Raw genomic sequence first — 9,903 nt, forward strand, 5'->3', positions numbered from 1 at the left:
ATAAAACAGACGACCTTCTTCTGCTCTCCCGGACAAATAAGAATTTTTCAAACTCTGCTGCTCTGTGTTTCACGGAAACCTGGCTGAAAGACGCCATTCCGGACAGCGCGTTGAGTCTCCTGGGCTTTCAGCTGTTCAGAGCAGATTGCGACGCAGAATCAACAGGAAAATCACGCGGCAGCGGGACATGCTTTTACATCAATGAGAGTGTTAAAGAAGATGTGCTGTTCAGATCTAGAAGTGCTCTTCATTAACTGTAAGCCGTTCTACTCGCCGCGGGAGTTGGAAGACTACAGAGGGTAGTCCGTACTGCTGAGCGAATCATTGGTTCAACCCTCCCTTCTCTTCAAGAACTGTACTCATCCAGAGTGAGCAAAAGGGCTGGCAGAATCACTCTGGACCCCTCACATCCAGCACACTCCCTCTTTGAACTGTTGCCATCTGGTCGACGCTACAGAGCACTGAGCACCAGAACGGCCAGACACAGGAACAGTTTCTTCCCTCAGGCCATCCATCTCATGAACACTTAACAATAACTGTGGAACACACACTATTTATTCACTCATGCACTTATGTATCTAACACACATACTCAGTCTACAATTCAATTTGCACATAATATACCTGTACATACAACTGTCTATTGTTATATACCTGTACATACAATTGTCGATTTGTATATTTTTATTCCTTATTTACTTGTTCTATTTTTTATTTATTTTTATTTTTTATTATCTGTGTTTTTTGTTCTGTCACGGTCATTCTGTTACACTGTGGAAGCTTCTGTCACGAAAACAAATTCCTCGTATGTGTAAACATAGCTGGCAATAAAGCTCATTCTGATTCTGATTCTGATAATTATTATGACAGTAACAGTAACAAATGGCTCAAAACTCAAAAGTCCTAGAAACAACAAATTTGGCAGGATGGTCCCAAATCTCCCCCACTACTCAGGTGCACACACACACCCAGACCAGACCATAGGTGGCGTGATAATAAGTACTTTTACATTTTTGCTCATATCTCCACAACCACACAAGCTAAAATCAAACCTTAGTATTTCTATTTATTTCTGTGTCTGAATATAGAATGATCTGTTAAACATTATAATGTAACAATGATGTTTTACCTGCAGGATCTTGCTTTTCTCTTGCTCTAATGGCAGATCATCACATTAGATTCCCACTCACTTTAGGTTTGACTTTAGCAGATATCATATCTTTATTGAAGTCATTAGTATCAGTTTGCAGTTTGTCTCTATAATGAATGAATGAATGTTTAGGTCTAGAATTCTAATTCTTGTTCATATGGTTTCCTTCTGTGTTTGCGTGTTAAACCTTCTCTCATTTCTCTTTTGCTCTTTCGCTTCCTGTTGTTCATTTGATTGCTTACATTTCCCTTCTCTATTCTTGTTGCGTTCAGCCAGTCACACACTGAAATGTTTTGGTCAGGTTGAGTTGTTTATTTAAAGTACAGTATGGGTTCTAGAACATGATGCGTAGCCTTTGGTTTTATTTTCACACTTTTGTCTCAGTAAAACCACAGTTAGGTCTGTTCTGAGCGGGTGTGAAAACGTCACTGATCACACGTGGTTACAGTTGCAAATCAGTGTGGCCTTAAACCTTGTTTGTCAGTGTTCGTGGAGGTGTTACTCTGTCACTCTCGGGTTGAAATCAAAATAAGAATCAAGCAAAACAAACAGCAAACAAAGCAATGGCCTCCAGTGGATTATTGCTATTATAAAACCCCTGCACCCAGGACAGGCACGACAGAGCCCTGATCAAAAGACAATAATGGAGAGTAACAAAATAAAATGGGACAAATTAGCAAAGTTGGCATGTGATCTCAGTTCTATATATAATTTTTGGTTATTTTATTTATTTATTTATGTTTTACAAAAGCACAATGTTTTGTTGATGATGTTTTTTTTTCTGCGACTAACCGACTATTAAAATTTTGGTCAACCAAGCTTTTCATACATGTGTATGATAGGCTCAAGCCCCTGCCCCTTTTCCCAGATTAACCTCCTGGGGTCGACGGTGGCGCCGGCCACTTGCAGATTTTAATGATAACAGCAAAAATAACTTAAAATGCTCCTTCATACTTGATCGTACATATAAGAGTAATACAGCATTTAAATCTATAAAGTCTCATTCTCCGCACATATCTGTTTGAAACGCGTCACTAAAATGAACTGAAACTCAGCGAATATTTGACACACACACATGAGAGATATATCTATAGAAAGCTTGACATGTCTACTTTTAAACGAAGTAAGTCATGTCGAAAACAAATAGTGGCTGTTCTGTAGGCAAGCACCAATGTCTTGAACTTGATGAGAGCCGCGATTGGAAGCCAGTGCAGAGAGATGAGAAGCGGTGTGACATGGGAAAGGAGCAAAGAAATATTTAAAAAAGTTTATACACAGTTTGAGCAGCAAGATGTGTTCAGTTTTAACTCTTTCTTCCATTTTGTATCTTTGGGTTAGCATAAGAGGCACTTCATCCGGTACTCAGTCTCTTTCATTCCATAGCCGACATGTCCAAAATGCCGCTGCAAGATTAATCTGTAATGAGCCGAAAAGAACGCATGTCACACGTTCATCAATTTGCACTGGCTACCAGTAGCTGCTCGCATTAAATTCAAGGCATTAATGTTTGCCTACAAAACCACCACTGGCTCTGCACCCATAATTCATTACTTCAGAGTTATGTGCCTTCTAGAAGCTTGTGTTCTGCAAGTGAACGGCGTATTATTGTGCCATCTCAAAGAGGCACAGGCTGTTATGATGGTTGATCATTAAAAAAACACATGTATTTATCTTAAGGCCTATATATGTTTTAATACTATGACTCACAAATAGATTAGCCTCAGATTATATATTACCAGTCAAACAACCTATTAACAAAAACGAAAGTATGTGAATTACTGTATTTACCCCGTTGAACTATAAAAACTTCTTATTCCAGTCTAAGCTGGTTTACTGATCTTAGCTGGTCTCTCACTCTGTCCAGGCTGGTTTTAGAGGTTATTGAAGTAGTTTCCTTGTATGCTTGACACTTGTACGCTGCATTTGCATTCACTATTTGAGGTGTTTTTTATTTAGAATGTTTTTTTTTTAATTTACATTTGTTTTCAACACTAATTTTAAACATTGAAATTTAGATTCAGTCATGTATGTCTACAATTCAGTGATTGTGTTTGAGCAAAACTCAAAATCTAAAAAATCTAAAAAAGATTCTCTGAAGAAGATGACGTCTGCTTTAGAAATGCCTCGGCATTTCAGCAGCCGTTGAGCAATATTGGAAGGATATGTTGTTCTTGTGAGCTTTGAGTTTGTATAATAGACTAATAGATTTGTGTAATAGACTAACTTTTTTTTCCTACAGTTCCTTCTCCAACAAACGTCAGTGTTGTTTGTCACAACTTTGCGAATGTCCTCTACTGGAACTACAGTAACCCATCCGAACAGCTGAAATTCAGTGTAAGGGTTGAAGCTTATGAAAGGTATGTGTGTGTCAAAAGCAGCTGATCAAAAAATACTATTTAAAAAAATGTGACATTTCTTAATCGCAATCTCATTCCTTAATCTTTCTGTCCCATTTATCTCTAGTGATTCCCAAACAGTTGACACGACTCAGACGTACCTTGATATCAGCAGCTACAGCAGAGATGTTAGTGATGATTACTTGGTGTACGTGACGGCGCATGATGGGCAAGAGAAGTCAGAAAGCGTCTCCATTAGATTCACCTACAGCAAAGACTTTTTTGATGAGAAAAAACATAAATGTAAGTTATCTGTGTATAACCTAATCATATGGAAACAGTATTACTGTTTATTACAGTGTTTGCAAGGCCCTGTTGATGATGAAACACTATTGATGTTTCTCAGACATTTTAAGGCTCGTTTTCTAAGAATAAAACATCTGCAGTTTTTTCAGCCCAAACCGTTGGTGTATTTGGTCAATCTTGCATTGAGTTGCGTTAAAACAGTGTTCAGCAGATAGTGTTGATGTCATTAATTTTTGCTTAATTTGTCCTTTCTCTACTGCATCTATTTAACAATACAGCTGCCTTGTAGTGAGAAAAGCACTGCATCACATGTTCGTTCTTATACGGCAGCATTTAATTTACCAATAACCAGAGCCTAAAAGAAAATGAAACTTCCTTAAAGCTTTAACTCTCATTCTGCTGCCTTGCAAGCACTGCTGCTGTTTCTTTCCGGAAATGCAAATCTATTTGGATATTGTTTTAGTGTTGGAATTTATTTGCTTTAGTCTTTTACAAGATTACTTGTTTCTTTTTTTATTGTTATTTTGAATTTCTTTAAACAATATTGTTTTTGTTTTTTTCCAGGCTCTTTGGACTTTCCCGCTGTAAATACGTCTGTCCACAAAGACGTGATTGAAGTGTCCTTTCAGCACCCTTTCTTTCTTCATGAGCTAAACATTCTGAACGAAGAATTTATGTACACAGTCACACATGATGAGGTTGGAAAAGCAGTCGCACAGACTCCCCCATGTCCTTCTTTAAATGTTAGTCATGTTAGGATGTTGAATTGTTAAAATCACTCTGTTCTTTTCTCCTTCCACAGCAAAAGGTTTTATACTCTTGTTTTGTGGAGGAGGAGCTGTGCACTGGAGAAATCCACCTGAACCAAAGCACAGCTGGACAGTGTGTTGAGCTGAAGTTTGAAGGGAAGATTGCTGGTATTCCTTCATATACCTACAGAAATGTTTGTGTCCCTCAGCAGATGCCCGAGACCGGTAAAAGCATTATCCGTTTAATGTTGTTCATTTTTATAGATGCAGTGCAGCTTTATTGTCATGATATTAAGTGCAGGCAGTGTGTAAGAATCAGTATTTATTTCTTTAATGCTAAACAAATGAGTCCATTTGAGAGCTCTGACATGAGCTGTGTTTGAAATCACCGCCATTCCCTCACTGACTATTCCGCATACACTCAATGTCATATAGTCCACTAAACGAAAAAGGGGTGAACAAAAATGAGAACATATTTATTGTTGTTATGTAATATATACTACTACTACTACTAATAATAATAATTTTTATTTATATAGCACCTTTCCAAAACCCAAGGTCACTTTACAAGTCAGGTTTAAGGAACAGAAACAAATAAACATCAATACCTGAAGACAGAATACAAACCAAGAGCTGAGAATAATATACAGAGACCACTTACAAAGTTAGATTAAAGATACAGAGAGAATGTAGATAAACATGCATAACAGGGTACAAATTACAGACTGAGAACTGAAGAGTAATACTCAGAGAAAAAATTTGTTTTTAAGAGGTTTTTGAAGGAGAGAAGGGAGAATTCTTGACGGATGTTTTTTGGGAAGAGCATTCCACAATCTGGGAGCCACAACACTGAAAGCCCTAGCTCCTAGCTCACCAGACGAAACTTAGGGGTGACTAACAATCCCTCACTAGAGGATCGTAAGAAGGAACATAAGGCAGGATTAAGTCAGATAAATATGTAGGACCAAGGTTATGGAGAGCTTTATAAGTGAGAATTAGTATCTTGTAGTTTATGCGCAAAGAAACCGGAAGCCAATGAAGGTGATTGGGGTATTGTGATCGCTCTTTCTTGTGTGGGTAATCAAGCGAGCTGCAGAGTTTTGAACATATTGTAGTCGTTTGATATTATTAGCTGACAGGCCATAAAGAAGTGAATTACAGTAATCTAGTTGAGATGTGACGAAGGCATGTGTAACAGTTTCAGCATCCTGCTGACTGAGAGAGGATCGAGTACGAGATATTTTACGTAAGTGGAAAAAAGCTGTCTTTACTACTTTACCAATGTGATCACTAAATGAAAGAGTGGAATCAATGAGAACACCAAGATTGCGTACTTTAGTGGAGGGCATAATCAGATCACCATCCAGATCCATCAGTTGACCAGAGAGCTTAGATACTACAGCTTTAGAGCCAATCAAAATTACCTCAGTTTTATCAGAGTTAAATTTAAGGTAATTTGCCTCCAGCCAAAGCTTGAGTTCCTTGATGCAATTAGTTAATGCAGGTGGAGGTGGAAGGTGCGCTAAAATAAAATTGAATGTCGTCTGCGTAACAGTGGAAGTTAACTCAGTTTTATCAGAGTTAAATTTAAGGTAATTTGCCTCCAGCCAAAGCTTGAGTTCCTTGATGCAATTTGTTAATGCAGGTGGAGGAAACACTGTGGTGGAAGGTGCGCTAAAATAAATTTGAACGTCATCTGCATAACAGTGGAAGTTAAACCCATAGCGTTTGATTATTTGTCCAATTGGTAGCATATAAATGGTGAAGAGGAGAGGGCCCAAAACAGAACCTTGAGGTACATCAGAACTGATGGATTTTGTAGATGATTTCTGTTTCTGGTTTATAACAAATTGTTGCCTCTCGGTCAAATAGGAGGAAACCCATTTGTTAATGCAGGCGGAGGAAACACTGAGGTGGAAGGTGTGTTAAAATAAATTTGAATATCATCTGCATAACAGTGGAAGTTAAACCCATAGCGTTTGATTATTTGTCCAATTGGTAGCATATAAATGGTAAAGAGGAGAGGGCCCAAAACAGAACCTTGAGGTACACCAGAACTGATGGATTTGGTAGATGATTTGTGTTTCTGGTATATAACAAATTGTTACCTCCCGGTCAAATAGGAGGAAAACCATTCAAGGGCTGTGCCAGTACTTCCAATTGCTGAAAGCCGTGAGAGGAGTATCTCATGATAAACAGTGTCAGAAGCTGAGCTGAGGTCTAAGAGAAGGAGAGTGCTGAGAGCACCAGAATCAGAAGCTAAGAGAAGATTGTTAAGAACCTTAACCAGGGCTGTTTCAGTACTGTGTAATGGACAAAAGCCAGACTGGAAGGGCTCGTAGAAGTTGTGTGCTGTTAAGAAGGCCTGTAACTGGGAGGCAACAACTTTTTCTAATATCTTAGAGAGAAAAGATAAGTTCAAAATAGGCCTATAGCTACTTAGGGAAGAAGGTTAGAGACCATGCTTTTTAAGAACTGGAGTGACAGCAGCAATCTTAAGCTTTGATGGTACAGTTCCAGATGACATTGACATATTAATGAAGTGAGTGATGGGTAGTGACAAAGCAGGCAAGCAATTCTTCAGTAAAGAGGTAGGTGCAGGATCAAGAAGACTAGTAGAGGAATTAGACAGCCTGATTATCTCATCAACCACTGTGGGGACAATAGAGTCAAAACTAGAGAAGTTATGAGCATGGCATAATGAGAAGTTCAGTAGTGGGAACAGAGGTAGAGTGTTGACAGGTATGAGATGTTTTACTCTGAAAAAAGTTCAGGAAAGCATCACACATTTGATCAGAGCACTCTAGAGGCTGAGTTAACTATTTAATCGTAGTAAATAATGTTCTAGGCCTGTTTTTGGACTTATTAATGAAAGTAGAGAAATAAGATGATCGAGCTGCATTAAGAGCATTCCTGTACTGCTTAATGTGTTCAGTATATACCAAAGAGTGAACAATAAGGCCAGTTTTCTCAACCAATCAACCAACTTCCATGCACGATAATCAATCAAGGATTTAACAACAGGTTTTGGAATGTAAAAATTCGAAAGCATCACACATTTGATCAGAGCACTCTAGAGGCTGAGTTAACTATTTAATCATAGTAAATAATGTTCTAGGCCTGTTTTTGGACTTATTAATGAAAGTAGAGAAATAAGATGATCGAGCTGCATTAAGAGCATTCCTGTACTGCTTAATGTGTTCAGTATATACCAAGGAGTGAACAATAAGGCCAGTTTTCTTATAAAGCCTTTCCAGCCGGCGGCCCTTGGTTTTCATTGCCCTGAGCTCAGTGTTAAACCAAGGAGAAGTGTGCAAGGAAGGGACCTGTCTAGATTTTAAGGGAGCAGAATTATTAAAAATAGTAGAAATACTTTCATCATAGACATTAATAATGTCTTCAGCACTGGAAAGACTGCAGCAGTCAGAGAGGGGGGAATCACTGGCTGCGTTTACACTGGCAAAAAAAATCGGATTTTTTGCCCACATCTGACACAGATCGGAATTTGATGCATGCGTGTAAACACAAAAATCCACACGAGACCCGATTTTTTCACATCCGATCTGAGCCACTTCAAAATGTGGATTTTAATTGGATACATATCCAATATCTGGACATCCGACCTGCGTGTAAACACACATATCCGATTCCCCGCAGAACTCCCAATGCGAGGGCGACACATTTGCCCATAAAGATAGCGTTTTAATGCCAGTGAGCTGTATGCGCTCACATTTTATAGAGATGGAGACTTTAAAAAAAATGTTAGGCATATTCAGGAGCTGGTTTTCAACCCCTGTCCCGTGAATTGTATTAATACAACAGCTTCGCTACTAAAAGCTACATTATTTTTCTTAGCAATGAGGTGATAACTTTCACTTGTTTGCAAGCTTCACACTCACTCTCTCTCTCTCTCTCTCTCTCTCTCTCTCTCTCGTTAATTAATTCGAATTCATTTAAATAAATATCGTCTTGGCATTACTTTATTTCACTAAAGAATTCTACCTCTAACAAGCTGTATAAAATAGCATACCAAATGAAAATTACCGTCATTTTCCGTTATTTATCCGTTCAGTCAGATTTTGAGCTGCAAAACATCCATGACAGCCGTTGTCCATGCTGGCAAATAATAGCCTAATGGCCACTCAACGTGAATTATATAAATAATTTAATAGCACGGCCATTCAAAACCCAAGGGTCTACCATGTGCCTATAAAGCGATCACTCACAATCATTTTGGGTGGGAATTATGTAAACACAGATATCGGATACCAGTCGTGTCTAAATTGAATGTAAACAGACGGGCCAAAAAATCGGATATGGTCAAAAGATTGGATCTGTGCATTAAGACATGCAGTGTAAACGCAGCCACTGAGTGCAGCAGAAAATGACAGAGGATCAACCAACTTCCATGCACGATAATCAATCAAGGATTTAACAACAGGTTTTGGAATGTAAAAATTGCAAGAAAATTCAATCAGTTTATGATCAGAGATACCTATGTCAGAGCCTTTTAAGGCATTAATGTCGATGCCAGTAGAGCAAACTAAATCCAGTGTATGGCCATGTACATGAGTTGAAAAATCAATATGTTGCTGCAGATTAAAACAATCAAGGACAGACATGAACTCAAGAGCATGAACAGTATCAGTATCAACATGAATATTGAAATCCCCTAGCAATAGCATAGCTGTAGATTGGGCAGAAGCAATTGTCAACAATTCACACAAGTCTGACAGAAATTGCATGTTTGTTTTAGGAGGACGATACACCAGTATTATGAGCAGTGAAGAGTGGCTAGTGAGGCTAGTGATCAAATATTCAAATGATGTCACCTCATGGAAAGGAGACTTTGGAGACTCAATATGAAGACTATGAAGACTTACCACCGCCAGGCCCCCACCCCTGCCTCCAATTCGGGGCTTAGTCAGAGTACTGAAACCAGGAGGAGAAAGCAGATTTAAGTTCAACAAAGTCATTAGATGCTTGCCAGGTTTCTGTGAGCATCAGCATTTCACAGTTATTGTCAGAGATTCCAAAGTCCCGAAGAAACGTTCCTTTCCCAGTTAAAGACAGAGTGTTGAGTAGGGCAAAATTACCACATCGCTGCACATTCTTATTAAACACAGAGTCATCTCTGGTCTTTTCTAGTGGCCTTAGCGACGATAAACAAACTCTGTGATTTATATACATAGAGGACGACTTCCATGTGCTTGATCTATGAGACCAGATGGAGGGGATAGAAGCAGGCGAAGAGCAGTTAAAGTTCAGGAGTCGTTTTGGTGAGCGATAAATATAGCCGGGCCGACGAGCAATTCCAATAGTTTTACACAGTCTTTATGTGGCGGGATCCAGCCGGGAAAAAC

General features: G+C 38.8%; 1 protein-coding gene and 1 long non-coding RNA gene across 2 annotated transcripts in view; one reads left to right on the forward strand and one right to left on the reverse strand.

The window, feature by feature from the left end:
* Positions 1–5,159, reverse strand: part of LOC107699167 (uncharacterized) — a 19,727-nt gene extending 14,568 nt beyond the window's left edge. Inside the window, exons 1-2 of the long non-coding RNA XR_001635426.1 lie at positions 5,149–5,159; positions 4,063–4,069 (exon numbers count right to left, since the gene is read on the reverse strand). This is a non-coding gene — a long non-coding RNA (uncharacterized LOC107699167). The remainder of the gene's footprint in view (positions 1–4,062; positions 4,070–5,148) is intronic.
* The window catches only part of ifngr1la2 (interferon gamma receptor 1-like a2), a 22,072-nt gene that overhangs the window by 5,832 nt on the left and 6,337 nt on the right, over positions 1–9,903 (forward strand). The window contains exons 2-5 of the mRNA NM_001360902.1: positions 3,389–3,506; positions 3,613–3,788; positions 4,356–4,489; positions 4,594–4,765. Of these exons, the coding sequence (NP_001347831.1) occupies positions 3,389–3,506; positions 3,613–3,788; positions 4,356–4,489; positions 4,594–4,765 (600 nt within the window). The remainder of the gene's footprint in view (positions 1–3,388; positions 3,507–3,612; positions 3,789–4,355; positions 4,490–4,593; positions 4,766–9,903) is intronic.

This window comes from Sinocyclocheilus anshuiensis, unplaced genomic scaffold, assembly GCF_001515605.1.
Source record: "Sinocyclocheilus anshuiensis isolate Anshui unplaced genomic scaffold, SAMN03320099.WGS_v1.1 scaffold166, whole genome shotgun sequence".
NCBI lineage: Eukaryota > Metazoa > Chordata > Actinopteri > Cypriniformes > Cyprinidae > Sinocyclocheilus > Sinocyclocheilus anshuiensis.